Here is a 17533-nt window from a genome sequence, read left to right as displayed (position 1 = left end):
GCCAGTAGAGAAATCAGCCTCCACTCGCGATGTATCGAGGTCGATAAAGATATTGTCATAGTGCTGTGACCCAACCGGTGCTGCTTTTCCGGGTCCTTAAGGCTCTCGTTTTCTAGCAGCGATGCCTAATTGGAGGAGACAGGAGCGAGCGCCGATAGAGCACCATCTTCTAGCCCGACACCGCTACGGCGATATGCCATAGCCGTCGTCATGATCCCCTGCGATTGCTGCTCAAGGTTGGCATTGTTGTCTTTCCAATGGGGCAAATCCATAGTATCTTTAAATGATGATTCCCGCCCCGCAGTGTCCGGCTCAGACTGGTTGTCTACGGGGCAGGCAGGCGTGAAATATGTGGAAGGCGGGACAAGTATGGATTTTGCCAAGATCCAGCAGCTGACTACGAAATGATAGTTCGCGACTCGGAAGTCTCCAAGTAATGTGGATTGGGAAGGTTGCCATGCCAATTGGAAATGCATCTGTACATGGCTGATACCATACGACGCTTCCTGCAAGTCTTGTAACGCCTGGAGGTGAGCTTCTTCCTCGATGAGAGTCATTGCACCAGAGCGTAGCTGAAGTCGCGCTGAAAGACGTAGAAGGTGAACCGCGTCATTATCTGTGACATGGCGAATGAGTTTTCGTTGAGTATCGTTCAGCGTGATGTTCACAGAGTCTGTGAATAAACCCATAAAGTCTGTAAATGAGTGCGGAGAGTCTCCTACGTTATCCAAGGAGCCTGCGAAAGAGTCCGTAGAATTTGTATCGCTATGCGGTTCATAATGCCCGGTAATGCCGAACACAGTAATATTGCGCGCCTTCACGATCGACAAGATGCTGGACATGTGCGATGTCGATCCGTGAAACGGGGTCGTGTATTCATTGCCGTCACCAACACTGAACTCTGCCGCTTGATAGAAGAAGTGAAGCGCCTCCTCTTGAATATGAGGATGAATGGTCACCCATGCTGGAAGGGTCTGGATCTGTTCGCAAAGTTCATCGCAGTCTAGATACCGCGCGTTGACAGCGCCAGCGAGGCAAAAGTCGTCCTGATAGTAGATATGCGTACCTTGCCAAGCGTACTCATAGATCTGATCGCGCAGTTCCCTCGGTAGCATCAAAATTAGGTTGGAACAGTCTTTCAATTGATTCTTTCGAGAGATGTCTTCATCGTGGCGATCCCGTGCGGATATATGGCTGTTGCGCGGTCGTGTCCTTTGGCTGCGAAGCCAGCTAAGTGTGTACCTTGATGCCTTAGGTATCTTTCGTGGCGTGCACCTGCGTAACTTCTCCAGTAGCCGATAGGGTAGCGATGTGAAATGATGCCGCGCATGGGGCTGCAGCGATTCTGGTGGATCTCGAGCCGCCATAGCTTTGCAATATGCGTTCGAAGGGGTATGTTTGCAGTATTCTAAATGGAAGTATTCCCAGCATAGTAGCCACACTTACGATAACTTACTCTGAGTGCAGCCAGGAGAAATCTCGACCCTTGCCGAAGAGCGAGGGCAAGATTGCGCGGCGCTCGCGATCCACAGCTCTACCCATGGAACGTTGAGGGGTGCAAGCAACCATGCCACCAATCGATCTCAGCCCGTTGTAATGGAATTGGTACATTGATGTATGCAGTGCACAAGACCGTCATCGTCCATCTTGAAGGCCGATCTTGCTGCCGATCGACTGAAGTCCGCGGCGTCCGATAACTTTCGACGCGTTGTTGTCGCACGCTGACGAAAGGGTGCAATGAGAGAAAAATTGGTGCAATGATTGTGTCAAAGCTGAGGATGGATATCTTGCGTGAACGCGTAAACGCCTGTGGCGTCATGACCGTGTTCTAGCGCGTAAGATGACGTCACTGACCAACAAAGAGGTTTGCAAAGACCAGCTCCATTTCGTTCCAGAAAGCGCACCGGCATGAGGACCCATTCCGAATTACATACAAAGACCCGACCCTGATACCGGCTTTTACATTCCCAAAGAACACCCTAGTAGGCACTCACCCTGCAAGCTCGCAGGCTTCACTCGTCGATCACTCCGCAGTCAGATCCGAAGGTGTCGCAGCACTCCGGATGCTCAGGGGTGCATGCTGTAGTGCGTGTATACAACGAAGCTCTTCCGCACTCGGTCACGATTTTACCAGAACTCGAGAAGCCTTCGTCTTTCACACCTGCCCAGCATGTCAGCGCAAGTCGACGCTCAGTTCGGCTTTCCAGACTTACAGTCAGAAGATTCTAGGAAGGGCGCGAATGCGGCCCTGCAGTCAAGTGGGCAGTCGGAAACCCCGTCCGGTATCTGGCTCCATCGGAGGCTGAAGACAAATCCAGTTGTATCGTCGTATGACCAGTGCCATTCTTTGTCGAGCCGATTATCAAACTTGTCACATGCAGTGTCAATCCAGCTGGGTAACAATTAGCAATTTGTACTGGGCTGGACTTTGTGAGTCGGCTTACCCTTCAAAGCTGGATCTGGGGTCAAAGGTCTGTGAAGAACCCGGATTCGGGGGACCTAACGTCCCTTCATCAAACCTTTGCAGATTGCTCTTGCATTCAGCTTCAAGCACAGGCTCTTCGGCTCGCTTGATGAGCTCTTCGAGCCATGCGTATTGCGCATCCATGTATCCTTTCGGCACCTCGTACACGTAGGGATATTCGACAACTTCGCATCTGCATCCGAAATTCTTGGGCTGCGTGCACTACTGTCAGCGAAGCGACCACGTGGGTTATGTTACATACCGTGCGACATATGGGCGTCGAAGGGGTACTTGAACTGACCATCCAATTCAGACGTTCAGTGACCTCGTCTTGGCCCTTACAGTCATCGAGTGTGCATATGAGATCTTTAGCACATGTTAGGTCCTCCTCCTTTAGATCAGTGATGATATCACTCTTGCTGACGAATATGTCGAGGAGAGTCTGACCAACGAGCATCGCCGCATGTGCAGCGATGGCGAGACTTAGCGCACTTCTAGCGAGGACGGAGGGGTCCCAATTCAGGTCAGGCTGAGGGGCCGGCGTGGTTGCAGTGAAGACCTGGCGATACAGCCGAACGATAACTACGGCCTCGCCGATGGAGATGTTAGGAATCGGAAACCCAATGGCTTGACCAACAGCTGGTTCAATCGGAATGTTTGCCGGAGCCAAGGCCATTAGGTTGTCTGGGCCGGTATCCGCAAGGTCCATAGCATGGCGTAAAATACGTTCGATGCACTCCTCAGTAGTATCAGCACGTTTCAGATCCTGACCCTGACAGATCTGCTGGGTCTCTTGGAGGCCGGTCATCCCCAAGAAGTCCTGGATGCGTCCGGCCGTTCCTTCGGGAATATGATACACAATATCTCCGGCTTCGTGCCCGTCACTGGCTGTAGTGAGCGTTTCGATGCTGATAAGACTCCTAGAGAAGCTATCAGTATTTTGCAGACCATGATCAGATATCGGTTGCTTACGTCGGCGTAGTCGTCGCGGGGGGTCGAATTGTTAAAGTAGCTGCGATAGCGCTGGCATCGGCGGCCGTCACGATGGCAATTTCTTGAGCACCGGCCATCGCTTGGATCTGCCGGAGATCCTCTGGGGGGAGCTTTATCGCTTTGCCCAGGTCTTGGTTGTACTCGTAGGCTATTGTGGATAACACCCATCCTGCCAGAAGCCAGAGAACCCAAGGTGCAACGGGAATGAAGCGTTTGACGTGAGTAGATACCCCAGTCTTCTGTATCACACCGTTGATTGCGTCGCGACATTCTTCAGCTGGTTTATTGTTGCAGCTTTCGGCGCGAACAGTCTTCATCTGTTCGTGTATCTCCGGACCGAACGCGACAGTGATCCCGTCAGCTGGGAAAGTGTCGTAGACCCCGGTAGGATACACCTGGACTTCGGATCCCGATGGCTCCGGGCCAGCGGCCTGTGTGTAGAGTTTAGCATCGTTCAAAAGGAAAGCGAATCGATACATACCGTGCTTGGAAAGTACGCATCCTCGGGGCCCAATGTGAACGTTGGAAGAGCAGAGCTGTCTTCTCTACGCGAAGGAGGCTTTAACGTTGGATACGGTAGTCCAGTAAATGTTCCCAAGACTCGAGCTGAAGCGATTCGGAAAGTGAGGGATAGCGCGAGCAAGTTGAGGAAAGACATTGCGACTGTGGAGAAATAGTTTGACTGCTGGTCATTTCTTGCAGATGGTGGAGCTTATGTATGGAGATCTCACGGTTTCAGCGCCATATCTAGCAACCAAATATTCCGGTCGAGACACCATGTCGTTTTCTCATCGCCCCAAGCGGCATCGCGATATCCGGAGAGGCACAGCAAAGACAGACCCCGTCTGCGAACATTCCCCTTGAGGCACAGCTATTGGTACTCGCACCCGAAGAAGAAGGGTCTCGAATTAGAAGGTGGCCGAGAACCAGGCGGCGACTATGGACACATTTCGAGTTGGGGAAGTCGACATGAAACACCATTGAGCAGGCACGCGAAAGTTGGGAAGCCTCGCTAATGCTCGATATGTGGCGGAGTGCAGAAGTTGAGCGGCTGGGGCCGAGGAATGTATTCAACGTGTCGCGAGTTTGACGAGTTCTTGGGGCTGGGGGCTGGTTCTCCTGTATGATGCATCAAAAACTGTTGTTGTTCATCACGACTGGGAAGGAAGCGAACTGTGCCACGTGAAGCGCCCCCACGAATAGCAGCGTGGGTGCTTACTACCCGACGTGCGAAGCACACAACATGAGGGGCGGCCATGAGGCTGCTTCATCATGTCAAATAATTGAGAATAGAACGACATGCGATTTGGGGCGAGATGGCAGCGGCGCGGGTCTCGCTGCTGCATCGCTCCATGGCATGTCAAGGGTATTGCCAGAACAATGTGCGTATTTAAGCAGCTTGTACAAAGGCTTCGTCGCAGATGATATATTCCTATTCCACGTTCTAAACAACCAATCTGATTGCCCAACAAACTCGATGATGTTCAACATCCGATTACACCTCTCGTTCTTTTTAGCGTTCCACGCTATCATGTCGTCTTTTGTTCAAGCATACAAAATCGACCAGTCCTGTGATGCCAAAGGTGTTACGGTGGACGTCCGTAACGCGATGACTTCGGCTTTCGAGATGGTATCCGCAGCATACGAGACTCTGACGCAACCTCCCCTGAGCTCTGATGCGCAGGACCTGGTTGGATTCCTATTCGCAAGGGAAGGAGCAAATCCCGCTCAGCTTCTCCAGCAAGGCAAGCTAGAGAAGACCATCACATTGTTGAGAAACATTCGGACATACATGTCAACAGAGGTGACGGGCGACGCAACTGTCAGCGCTTCGGATGTGGTAAGAGAACCCGGAATGTTTTGCTTGGCTTATGCTGATATATCATCTTCCAGATCATCTTCTGTCACTACGATCGCTGGGTACAACTTGAAGGGCACAGGGACCTCTGGGAAGATACCAGTACGCGTGATAGTTGGTAGTGTTATAGCCATAGACTGACCGAGCATAGCAAACGGATACAAACTGAAATTCAACGAGCAACAATGCAGAGGTTCGATACTCGATAACGTTGCTTTAGCAGTGTCAGCCAACCCTCCAGCGAAGCAGATTGAACAAGAAATAGCGAACACGGGGGTGTTTAAAACGACAACCGTTAGACGGCCAGCACAGATTCAGCTCTGCTCATGGTTCGTGGACTGGATCAAACAAAAGGAGTACAAAACCGCCGACGACGTCCAAAAGCGAACAAAGATTGGTAGAAAGATGATCAATAGGGCAGCATCGAACCGCATGACCTTTGGCTTAGGCCTGAACCAAATTGGTACGTTGTGCTCTGAGAACTCCAGGACGCAGACTAATCACAACAATCCTAGATGCCTACTCCTTGTTGGACAAAGTTCTTTTGCATGAGATGACACATGCTCGCGGTGCTTTCCAAGAATGGACCAAAAAAGGTGTGGTCGAAGGCATCAAAGACGTACTTACACCCAACATCTTCCTCAGGCAATTCGACTGGGCAGCGTACGGTTGGGAGGGTGTGGGAAAGCTTGCTCGTAAAGGCGGCGAACTTAATACCCCCGGTGGACCAGACAATAATGCTGATACAATAGCTCTCTTCGGAAGCGGTACGTGAGCCGGTTCCCATGCAACGACTGACTGCTGATCGATTTATAGCTTGCAAACTGATGAGAGACCCGCAAAACCCCCGCAAGGTCGACAGCAAAGGCCGTATTGTTCCGGTGACATGACCGAGAGGATGGTGGTTCAGCTGGGAACTGTATGCGATGGATACGGTTGGGCGAAGAGGAGAGACATTTCCCGTGTGATCGCATGTCATGAAACTCGGATTTGGGCGTGTCATGACGAGAAGGTCTTCCAGTCATATTGTTTCGAGTGGCGCAATATGGTGAATGGGATACTACCAAGTCTTTGTATCGTTGTGTGAGGTAGTTCCAGATTCAATTCCACGAGGAACTCTTGAGCCCTTATCAGCTTGCATGCGCCAAGAACAAATATCACGGGCTCTTGATCTATGACTAGAGGATCGGAGTCATGGAGTTGATGTTTGTGCATGAACGTGATCTCGAACCTGACGACGCGTAGCTCAAGCAAGTAACCGAGTATTTGACAACCTCTCTCCCATTCATAATAGTTCTCTCCAGGCAATCGAAGCCCGTTGTTTTGTGTGATCGTCAGACCGTACTTCGGAGTCAGGAAAGTCGTGGATATATGTAGCTTACGGAGCATATTCCAATTGGCCGGGGTTACGAGCGTACGGAAACTGGATGTTCCTGTCATGCCTCTGAAACTAAAGTAGTTGGCTTTGTACAGGACCTCCACCGCTTCATAGTAGCTATGGGTTCTAGTAAGTAGCTGAGAAGTGCGTTGAGCGGCTGCCACTTACATCAGACGGCAAGTAAGAAGTAGCGATAGAAGATCACCGTTGGTGTAGTATGCGTCACGAACGTGCTGGAATTCGCCCTCATTCCATAAGCCAAAACATGCATGTTGCCATACCAAGCTTTCGCTCTGTGGTGTCTCGCAACGCCAATGACCTAGCTTTGCAGGCCGGCCCCCAATTGGGGTAACGTGCAAAAAGTGCAGCAGACGCTGCGGGTCGGCGAGAACCTCTTCGTAGATGAGCAGTCGCAATTCAGGCGACAGCTTGCCGAACAGCATACACTGCTTCTGATCGAGAGGTTCACCTCTCGGTAATTCAGGTCGCGGCGTCGATTTGGCGTCTTGGCTTCGTTTGATACTGATTGTCGTCGTCGGTTCGGGCTTTTTCCGCTGCCATTTTCGGAGCAGGAAGGCGCGCATGGCGGTCTACGTGGCGACGAAGATGGAGGTATCGCAATGCACCTCAAAATGGGTCGAGAATGCTGCGCAGTCGCGAAGGATCTGGTCGCAGATTGTAGGAGCTCAAGAGGCCTTGTTTAGGTGGTTGGGCTTTTGACTGCGCCCAGGTGGCTCGGGACGAGATTGCGGCACAGCAATGCAGCGTGCGAAGACCGAGGGCCGGCGCTTACATGCACATGCGTGCGGTATTAACGCGGCAATCATAGCGTGGAATAGATTGTCGCGTCGGTGCGATGTGAACAAGATCACGTAGCGATGGATACGGATGCGCTGATGAGTTCCAGTGATGTTAGGGGAGAGAAGCTCCAAGACGCGTGCCGTCGAATGTAGACTAGTTAATTTTCTAGGACGCGTAGACCCACCCATCGTCGCGTTTCTCCCTTCGCCCCCTTCCGATAACCTGCACGCACGCGACGCCATTACTGCGATAGGCACGTTTCTGTAAATCAACAGTAAACATGTAACTATTACAAAGAGTCCGCGAGAAGGATTTTGCAGTGCAATGCTTGCTTGACCGTCGTCGCGACTACTTCATGTCGGCCATCCATGGGTGCTTCAGGAGTTCAGTCGCCGATTTCCTGTCTTCCGGCCGCCATCTGAGCATCGAGCGTATGAAATCGAGAAACAATTCCTTTTCCTCTCCTTCAAGCTCCGAGACTCTTTCCTCGAGTGAGATCTCAGGAATAGTTACACTCTTGGAGCCACCCGTCCAGTGTCCTATTGAACTTAGCAGAGTCTATGTCAGGACGCTCTCAATGACTAACCTTGCTTGTCGAAGACCTTCTTTGTGATATCATTGCTTTGCGTGTATTCAAATGGAGGCATTCCAAGGTATGCAACCATTTCGGAAAGATGAAGCGTCTCTGAATGGTTGCCCTCGGTGTCACGGGCGTCGAACAGATGCTCATCTTCAAACAAGTCCCACACCTAATCAAGAGTAAGTCATTGCGGCTTCCTTATGATAGTGTTGAATACTTACCAACGTGGCGAGACTCCAAATGTCCACCTTGGAGCCCCACTCCATCTGGAAAATTATCTCTGGTGCACGGTATAGCTCAGGCTGAATAAAGCCGGAGTGGGAATCTCCTATCCGCGCTTCTCCAAAGTCACAGAGAACTGGTTGGCCATAAAGACCACTCGTAGGATGGGGAATCTTACGGGAACGGTAAATGGTGCGTGTGTCGTCAATCACTTTGGATGGTGACGGGTCCTCTGCTTCAGCTTTCTCGAAGTTTTCCAGGATAGTGTCATCATTCACCGTCAGCATGATATTCCCAGGATTGATATCTAACTTGTCAGGTGATTCAATCCTGTTGCATTATTCTGCCGTACCTGCATGTACGACATTAGCCTCGTCGTGTAAAAACGATAGTGCCTTTAGCACATTGGATAGCGTGAACTTCAGAAGCGGAACGTTGAGCTTGTGTGCTGGGTTGTAATATTGGAGCTGTCGAATAGTCTTGTGCATGGGTGGTTGAGCAAAGCACATATGTCTGCCAGTCGGACCGTCGAGCTCAAACTCGCCATACAGTCCGCGGATGTATGCTTGGCCGACATGCTGTGATTCAATAGAACTGACATGCTCGTAAAAAGCTAGCTCTCGATTGAGTTGTGTAGTCTTTCCGGTGTCTCGGGTACAGATCTTGACAGCGACGAAGTCAGCGGCGAAGCCAGCGTCTCGTTCTCTGTGCATGGATGATCAGACTTTGAAGGGTGGGTGGGGGTGAAGAACGCCAAACATACCGAATATCTCGACACAGCCAGACCGTGGAATATGCACCGTAACCGAGTTTTCCTATAATCTTAAAGCTAGAATCGAGAATCTCGCCAGGTCGTGCTGGATAAAACTGATCATGGCTATACCACGGAAGGCGCTCCTCCTCGAAGAGCTCGCTGGCATTTATCTTCGTACTCTGGAAGCGCGAAATTCGGAAAATGTGAGAGGGAATTTTGAAGCCACTACATGCGCGTTGACCAAATCTCAGCATGGTGTAGAGACACTATATCATCGTGTGAAGTTAGTGTGACGGCCCAAAGGCGGCAAGCCAGGTGTTGGGGTTCCATCGAATGTAGACTAGCGTACTTTTGCACGTCGCGTCTCGTGGTTCCTCGCCCCTTCAGCTGAGCTGCACGCAACTGCATCTGCAACAATTCTCTAAGGCTACGCCATCCTCTTTCTTTCTCGGTTCTCGCATTGTGACAGACGTTCTGGGTCCGCTTTTCTCACCATTTTGCGAGGCGAGACTTTCCACATCCGCCTGCATTCGGCCTCGTAGTATCCAGCGATGATGGTCACAGATCCAATGCCATCAAGGTTGCTGAAGGGTTCCTTTCAAGGCAGAGGATGTAGCTTTCAACTAGTTTCATGAGGCACTGAAGTTTGTCGATAATGGTCATTACACAGGCGCCCGGAGCGTCCACGTCATTGCACCAGAAAGTAGACCAGCAATTCCGAACACCCGGTTTCCGCCCACATACTTCCACCACGACCGACTCCCATCGCGTCCGCCGCAACCTCGCATGACTCATTTCCAAAGACCCCGAAGGCGCCTCCGACAATTCACGTTTAGCCTTAAAGCGGAGACCCCGTTTCAGCCCCCAAGCCAAGCGCGGAGCGGAAACGCCAAGGCAGCCTCCCATCACAAGTATAGCCGCATCCCTTACAGACCAAGAGGCCGGCCGTTGAGCAACAGGCATCACCAAGGCTGCACGAGGCACGCGTCACTGACTCGTTCGCACGTGCGAGCTTGTCTTTGCCTCAGCCCAGATGTCGGGCCTGCATCCGCGCTCGCCTTGGCTGGGCCGCCACATGTATCCCCAAGACATTAGGATGCGAGGTGCGAAACATGTGTTGACGCGGAGCTGATAAGCTGGTCGTGGATGTGGATGTGTTTAAAGATGCGGTGGACGTCGTGAAAAGCCTGGAATAGGCAAGCGATCTTCGCATTTTCCACACTTTCGGGACGGTTTTTCAGTATGGCTGGTGACTCTTCGACCCCGGCGACAGAAGGCTTTTTGCAGTATCATGAGCCGAATAGTAGGTTCTTTACTTTCTTACCTGGTTTCGCATTCACTAACGTTCGACAGTCATCCAAATTCTCGTTCTCGTTTCGTTTTTCTTTTGGCTTTCCTTCGGCGAATGGCTTTCGAACCGGGTGTTCCGCGCTGGCCTTATAGGCCAAATTATAGTTGGTCTGATCTACGGTCTACCTATCGGCGGCGACATGATACCCATTGCATGGCAGGAAGCCTTCATCGCCCTGGGGTACATTGGTCTTGTTCTCATCATCTTTGAAGGCGCACTGGCCGTGCGGCTGGATCTGCTCAAAGCGAACTTTGGTCTCTCTGCTATTGCGGCGACCATCGGTGTCGTCGCTCCTATTGGGCTCACATATCTGCTGCTATATGTCGGCTTTGGGTATGGAGCGATCGAAACGTTCATTGTTGGGGCTGCGCTCTCGGTCACCTCTCTTGGAACAACATTCGTGGTGCTAGGCAAAAGCTCGAAGGAGATCAGCTTTGCAGACACCCGAGTTGGTACAGTACTCGTCAGCGCGGCTGTATTCGATGATGTATCTGGTCTAGTGATGGCTAGGTATGACACGAAGTTCCCTACACCACAGAGCATCATTAACATCCCTCAGTGTAATCGGCCAACTCGGCGCCCTTGGAGGCGACGACTCCCCCAACCTAGGCTGGCTAATCGGACGCCCAACATTGGTATCCGGTCTCCTAGCCATCCTCACTCCCGTCCTAAACAAATGGGTAATCGCACCTCTATACCGAAAGTTCATTGAGCCACGCCTCCCCAAGACACGCAAACGACACGTCGTAAACGTCATCATCATGATCTTCGTTCTATGTGCTTTCCTCAGTATCACAGGCTTCGGCGGCACCTCCGTCCTCTACGGGTCCTTCATGGCCGGCGCATTCCTCACCTACCTCCCTTCCAAACACCCAACCGGTCCCTTCCACCCTCCTTCGCGCGAAGACGCAGAGGAAGCGGAAGCGCGATCCATTGCCGAAGCCACCGAGTACGACGATGCGGGCGAACCGCTCATCTGTCCTACATTCATGCACACGTTCGAGAAGTACTTCCTCGACGCTGTCAAGTACCTCTTGCAACCTCTCTTCTTCGCATCGATTGGCTTCGCCATCCCCTTCATCGATCTTTGGACTGCAGAGGCGTTCTGGAAGGGCTTTGTCTACACGTTGCTCATGCTTGTCTCTAAAGTCATCGTCGGCCTCGTCATACCTTTCGCTACCATCTTCCGCAGACCACCAGGTATGTCTATCCGCGAGTGCTTCACCACCACTTTCTGGCCGGCGATGCTCCTCGGTTCCGCCATGGTAGCGCGTGGCGAGATCGGTCTGCTCGTCGTACAGATCGGGCTCAACAACACTCCGTACCTGTCCAAAGAAGCCTTCATCACCGCCGTGTGGGCCATTGTGCTCAACACGATCTTCGGACCCGTGACCGTAGGCCTTATCATCAAGTACAGGGCGCGGGCCATTGCAGATGGCGTGTGGGGTCTGGAGAAGACGGAGCCGAATGGCAGTGGCTGGGACGATGGAGTCTCGAGGGCGCCCACCATCGTCCCGGAGACGATGAGTGTGAAGGAGCGGAGTAAGAGTGTTGCGGTGTCGCAGCATAGTAGGATGGTGTCTGATCCGGTGACGGTACCGATCTCGCCTTGATGGCGGTGACGTGGTTTCTTAGCTTTTATGACGAATTTATGATATCTCTTACTTGTTTCAAACACTATCTTGCTAGATGTGGTGAGGAGTGAGCTGTGACCAGAGAATATCATGAGAAAAGAGGCGTCGTCGCCCTTTTCTTTGGGTGTCAAATATATACTACAGCGATGTGTCCTCGGCATGGATCTAGTATGAGCCGCTTCTGTAAGCGCGAAAAGCGAGGATTATATCTGATTGAAAGGGGTATGCGCAGCTAAGTATCCAGAAATTAAATATGAACAACATGATAACATAGATCAACAAGAACGAGCGGACTTCGCAAAGTCAACAGTCATGCCCAGCCCAAGATTTCGCCAAGCACCCATAAATAGATCCACACTCATATATCACGTGCAAATACCCTTCACCCATAAGGCAGGTCTAGCTGGACCAAAACCACCCACTCCTCTTCTTCCGCTCTTGGTTCTCTGGCTCGGCTGGCCTTGGCTGGACGTCGTGGAATGCCCTCCAAGGATCGCGCTGCTGGGTTTCGGTCTCTTGGCCGCGCTGGGTATGCACCGTCTCCGAGCTTTCTTCTCGTCCATCAGCGAAACGCTTCTTGAGCACGACTTTGGTTGTAATGGAGCCGTCAGAAGCAACGGTCCGCTCGGTCGTCGTAAGTGTGGAGAGAATCGAAGGCTTTTCCTCCTTCATCCGCTCAGCGACCGCGGACGTTACCGAGAAAGGCCCGGGAACTGAGGGTGAGGGTTGCGACACAGCCTCCATACGTTCGTACGCATCCAACTCGGTCTCCGAGTCCTCATCTCTCTCGTGTGCTGCGTCTAGAACAGTGTTGTATGTGTCCCGTCTGACTGTGTCGGAGTAGGGGAAGCGGTCTTGTTTCGGCGTAGGCGGATCGTCATGTTGGTCTTCGTGATCGTGGCTGTACTCGTAGCTTGGCTCGTCGTGTGTCCCAAGGCGAGGGCAGCTGGGCGCATCGTTGCGGTCCATGTGCTCCTCCAGTTGGCGTTGTGTGATCGGGATCTTGCCATGGGTCCAGTACTTGTCGGACGTGTCGGACTCCATGGCGCCAGGACATTCGGGCTCTAGCTTCCCCTGCATCGTCTCCTCCAACTGTTGTTGCGTAATTGGTATCTTTCTTGGTCCCCCAGCCGGTCGGTCGGACCTCATCATACAATGTGAGACTTCGCCTTGCTCTGCTAGCAGGTCCTCGTAGGCTGCCTGCCAAGGTACGCCGGCCTTGTTCATCTCGCGGTTCTGCTCGAGTGCGCGGGGAGAGTATGCGGGGTCGTTGGTCTGCGATACATCTGCTGGTGGTGGCCACTGCCATGATTTGGACCATGACCAGACGCGAGGCTTGCCATCTTCGGGGCTAGGCTCATAGTTGTTGAATCTGGCAACTTCCGCCTCGCGGTCATCCCAGGCCTTGTCGTTGAACTCCTCAGCCAGCCTCTTCGCCTCTGCTTGCATGCGTAGCAATCTTTCCAACTGCATCCAGTCCCTTGACCTTTCTTCCTCCGAGTTGGCAGATGAGCTCCGGCCGTCGTGATCAAATGGCCGAGGAAAGCCCCAATCCCATGACCATCCCCACTCCTGACCCTTCTCGTTGGCTACCTTTTCAACCAGGCTAGCATCGTCGCGTCGCGCGACCTGCTGCTCGTCGCCTCTTCTTACATTGCCAAGTATTTCCATTCTGATGTCGTCAGCCTTGCGGTCGAGCCTCATCAGCTCCTCGCTATTGCGCAAGACAGCTTGCACATCGCCAACTCTGAACAGCTCTCTGCCTTCGAGGCGCAGCTGGGCGATGTCGGCTTCAATATCGTGAAGCTTGTCGCATTGTCTTGGATCGGCCTTGCCAAAAAGGCACTGCTCACGTGCTTGGTGCGCGTTGTTGTAGTTGGCGATGGTGGCGGGAAGGGTGAAGACGGTGTTGAGCAGCGACGAGACCTGGGAATCGGCGAAGCGGCGGAAGGCGATGAACGGATTGTCTTCGGGTCGGTTGGGATCGCGTCGGGGATTATCGTTGTCGTTTGCCATAGTGATAGATAGTAATGTGGGTGTTGTGATGGCACTTGGCTGATGGTGGGGAAGACGGGGTCCGGAGTGATGATGATGCCTGGAGATAGCTGTGGCTGCCTCGGCGATAAGGCCACAAGGCACGCGCCACCCGTTTCGACGCGTCAAGCCAACGCCCCTGACAGCCAACCGAGCTTCCGTCACTCCATCTCACCAAAACGTCGCATCGTGACGACGCTCATCGTCGCCCAATGAGTATTTCGCATTTCCAAAATGTTTTCGGCCTCTCTTTCGCTATTCTTACCATCACCAAGCGTGCACCGCCATAGGACCCAGACATGCTGAGCCGGCGATTACCTTGCCCAAGAGCTGCCGCGCTTCTCTGGACTTCAGGAGTCAGTATGAAGATTCAATATTTCTAAACAACCTTCATCTATCTATTATGGCCCAAGATCTGCCTACATGACTCCACCTACGTATTGCCAGAATCTGTGAGTGTTGCATCGCAATCAAGGCATGATCTTGGCTTTCTTGGAAATCTACGCGGGTTTGGGATCCTCTCGGCAATCTGCAGTAGTCTGACTTCAACACCATCGACGACGCTATCCGCAAAACCAAGAGCATCGCCATCTTTTGCTCGAGACATACGCGTAAGGCCATTACGAAAAAAAGCCGCAGTGGATATTTCAACCCAGCATTATTCAGCACCGCCTACGATCTGCGCCTTATCGTCTTACCGCCCGCTGGCAGCCAAGGAGCCAAGTGCGCGGCATGCGAAGACAATTGACTTCAAGACCTTGATCGTCCCGGATTAGAGCCGCACTGCCCAAAATCTGGACCTGCCCAGTTCAAGCAGCCATACACAACGCTGCTTTCCACTGCCCCGTGATAGGTCTCCACGCTTTAGCGACGCACTGCGCGTCATCCCGAGCGGATTTGGACGGGCAATCCCCGCCTGTAACTCCTTTCACTCCTGGGCCATTCCTACTGCGGCCTTATCACTAGCGATCGAATACCCACGTTTCCTGTTTCTGATCTTCGAGGAATGTGTTTTGACAGCTGTGCCAGCGGACTGGGTACGTCACACAAGATCTGCGACACCAGCAAAGAGGTATAAGTAGCGGAGTAAACACCGCGTCTCCAGGACACAACACTGTTTCATCTCCCGGGTTTATCAACATATATCACCAGACGCTTCCCTTTCATCTATACCGATACGACATATAACACTTGTCCAGTCGCTATACAACGAGAACTGAAAGTCCAAGACCTGCTGTTCTCTCTTCTATAAAGGCCCACCCGAATCGTCCTCGTTATTTGCAACACTACAACCACCTCATCACTTCCTCATCTCCAACATGCGTTTCTCCGTCATCATCGCCACCCTCCTTGCTAGCGTTGCCGTCGCTATGCCCGATCCTCTCCCACAAGGCTACTCAGGCCCCTGCTCAAAGGACAACTGCGGTGTCAGCGGCAAGGTGTGTTCAGGCGGCGCAATCTGTGTGGGGTGGCCAAGCACCGATCCCGCCAAGAGGAAGGGATGCACCTGCAGCCGCGGTTAAGCATTTGATGCTGGATTTTTTTGCATTGGCAGGCGTGTGTAAGTAAAATGAAGCCGAAGGCGAAGCCTAAGCTAATGCTCATCAGATGTCATATCATAGCGAGGTTGACTGGAAGCATATTGGTTGTAATCTAGAGGGTGTATTATTTATGAATGATGAAGCCAGAATTTCGAGAAAGAATTGCTTACTATCATCCAAGTGCCACACACACCTGGATGTCGTGAGATCATTAGAAATTGCAGCCGCGATCCAGCTCGAGATTTGATAACTTATCTCTTCACTGTGTGGTGTTGCCTTGGAGTGAGCTCTTCGCGCCTTCCTGGCTTGGCACACAGGGGCCTCACTTGCAACTGGCTACAGCACATGCACTTCAATGCTGCTCAAAAGCCACCCTTCGATAGCATCACCCTCTCAGCAATTCATGAACCTGCGACCAAATCACATACCCCACCACTTGGAACCGACAACGAATACCATCAACCAGGATGTGGAGCACCCAGTTGCCGTTCCGCCCTCCACGTCCCGGACCATTCTTCGACCTACCGTGGGATATCCGAGAACATATCTACAGTTACATCGAGCTCGATGCGCTTCCGCCGCTCTCAAATGGTACCGAGTATGCTGGTTTTGTTCTCTCGTGCAAGCTCGCCGCCGAAGAGCTATCTCATGTCGCGACCGTGAATTATCGCAAATACCTCCACGACTTCGAGCGACTTTCGAGGGAAAGACTTGGTTACAAAATCATAGTCGCTCAACCGGAGCGGGCAACAACTGTTAAGACTCATCCTTTTGCGCACCTCGCTCGACTTAAGGTCAAAGTACAACTGAAAAGTCGCGCCGTCTTCAGTGACGATAAACGGGATGTGACACCATGGTGTGATACTTTCCACCCTCTCTTCGGACTTCTTCTAGAGAATCTACAAATCCACTTTGTTGCGCCAAACCTTTCGAGTTTGAAAATGATGAGAACCGACGTCGGCAATATGTATAAAATTATCGAACGTGTATTCGACTTCATTGAGATAATGAATTCACAAGTACCGGAACGCTCTACCCCCGTTAGAGTTCCACCAGGTCCACCAGGTCGACACGAACGAAGAGTATTTCAATTCCTCAACCACTTTGAGGCGCAAGTTAGTGGCTTTACACGATCGAAGCGCGTGAGTGTAAAGGCCATTTGCTTTTCTTGGGATTGTCGAAAACATGCTCAGTCCGGATCTCCGGCCAAAATGATGGGGCCGGTCTGGTCGCACACCTTACGCCTTCGTGACGTTCCGGGAAGAGACAGGCAGACATACCACCGTGTACATGATGTAGACGGCTACGCAGGAGAGATACGGATCGCGAGTTCTGGACGCTGGGCTCCCACATCAGTCGGTCTGCCTTTGCGTCTCTATGACAGACCCAGCAAGGTGGTTTTACTGCAGATGAAGAACCTAGACTTCGGCGAAGCAGCAGTGATCTTGAGTAAGGTGGAAATATGAGAGGGAAACAGGTGTAGGATGAGATGTACGCCGTCCATGCTCTTTCGGCCTCCGATCGGTAATATACAGTTTCCTGATCGAGAGAGTGGGTCTCCAGCTAGAACACTCCACATGTAGTACGAAATGAAAAGTTCCGTCTTACAGTGTACAAGACGACCAACACAGTTTACCTCGATTGTGTAAACAAACACGTTACTGACTTGAGGAAGACAGACGTTGCTCTCCACGAGCTTCATACAATTGGCGGATGTATTCCACTCACCGTGATCGGTAACAGGAATCGCATGTGATGGATTACAACACTCATCCCAGGTCAACACACCACAACGCCCATGTACGGTGCCTTCCCCGGATAGAAGGACACCCAATATCCTCTTTCCCCGGAAACGCACCCCATATTCCACTCCACAGCGGCTGAAATGCCCCCTAATGAAGCGTGATCGCTACCCGCCCCACG

The 17533-nt window shown here is 52.1% G+C and overlaps 5 protein-coding genes across 5 annotated transcripts; 2 read left to right on the top strand and 3 right to left on the bottom strand.

Moving 5' to 3' along the window:
• Nucleotides 1–2440: 2440 nt before the first annotated feature.
• Nucleotides 2441–4115, bottom strand: J4E88_005168 (uncharacterized protein; the record flags this gene model as incomplete). The annotated part of the gene is made up of 4 exons (XM_049398808.1): nt 2441–2677; nt 2727–3384; nt 3437–3888; nt 3939–4115. The coding sequence occupies 4 exons, from the start codon at nt 4113–4115 to the stop codon at nt 2441–2443; spliced, it is 1524 nt and encodes a 507-aa protein (XP_049255488.1).
• Nucleotides 4116–4937: 822 nt separating this feature from the next.
• J4E88_005167 (uncharacterized protein) lies at nt 4938–6205 on the top strand (the record flags this gene model as incomplete). Its single annotated transcript, XM_049398807.1, has 5 exons — nt 4938–5297; nt 5351–5417; nt 5467–5778; nt 5831–6082; nt 6132–6205. 5 exons carry the CDS (start codon nt 4938–4940, stop codon nt 6203–6205), a joined length of 1065 nt encoding a protein of 354 aa, XP_049255487.1.
• A 1637-nt stretch (nt 6206–7842) lies between these two features.
• J4E88_005166 (uncharacterized protein) lies at nt 7843–9009 on the bottom strand (the record flags this gene model as incomplete). Its single annotated transcript, XM_049398806.1, has 4 exons — nt 7843–8033; nt 8081–8243; nt 8296–8603; nt 8649–9009. The coding sequence occupies 4 exons, from the start codon at nt 9007–9009 to the stop codon at nt 7843–7845; spliced, it is 1023 nt and encodes a 340-aa protein (XP_049255486.1).
• A 1283-nt stretch (nt 9010–10292) lies between these two features.
• J4E88_005165 (uncharacterized protein) lies at nt 10293–12014 on the top strand (the record flags this gene model as incomplete). Its single annotated transcript, XM_049398805.1, has 3 exons — nt 10293–10353; nt 10404–10911; nt 10961–12014. 3 exons carry the CDS (start codon nt 10293–10295, stop codon nt 12012–12014), a joined length of 1623 nt encoding a protein of 540 aa, XP_049255485.1.
• A 420-nt stretch (nt 12015–12434) lies between these two features.
• On the bottom strand, nt 12435–14051 carry J4E88_005164 (uncharacterized protein; the record flags this gene model as incomplete). Its single annotated transcript, XM_049398804.1, has 1 exon — nt 12435–14051. One exon carries the CDS (start codon nt 14049–14051, stop codon nt 12435–12437), a length of 1617 nt encoding a protein of 538 aa, XP_049255484.1.
• Nucleotides 14052–17533: the final 3482 nt, after the last annotated feature.

The sequence above is a fragment of the Alternaria novae-zelandiae genome (assembly GCF_023758075.1).
Source record: "Alternaria novae-zelandiae strain BMP 2774 chromosome Unknown scaffold_9, whole genome shotgun sequence".
In the NCBI taxonomy this organism is placed as follows: Eukaryota; Fungi; Ascomycota; class Dothideomycetes; order Pleosporales; family Pleosporaceae; genus Alternaria; species Alternaria novae-zelandiae.
The sequence above is the reverse complement of the archived record's forward strand: the minus strand, read 5'-3'. Positions and strand labels throughout refer to the sequence as shown.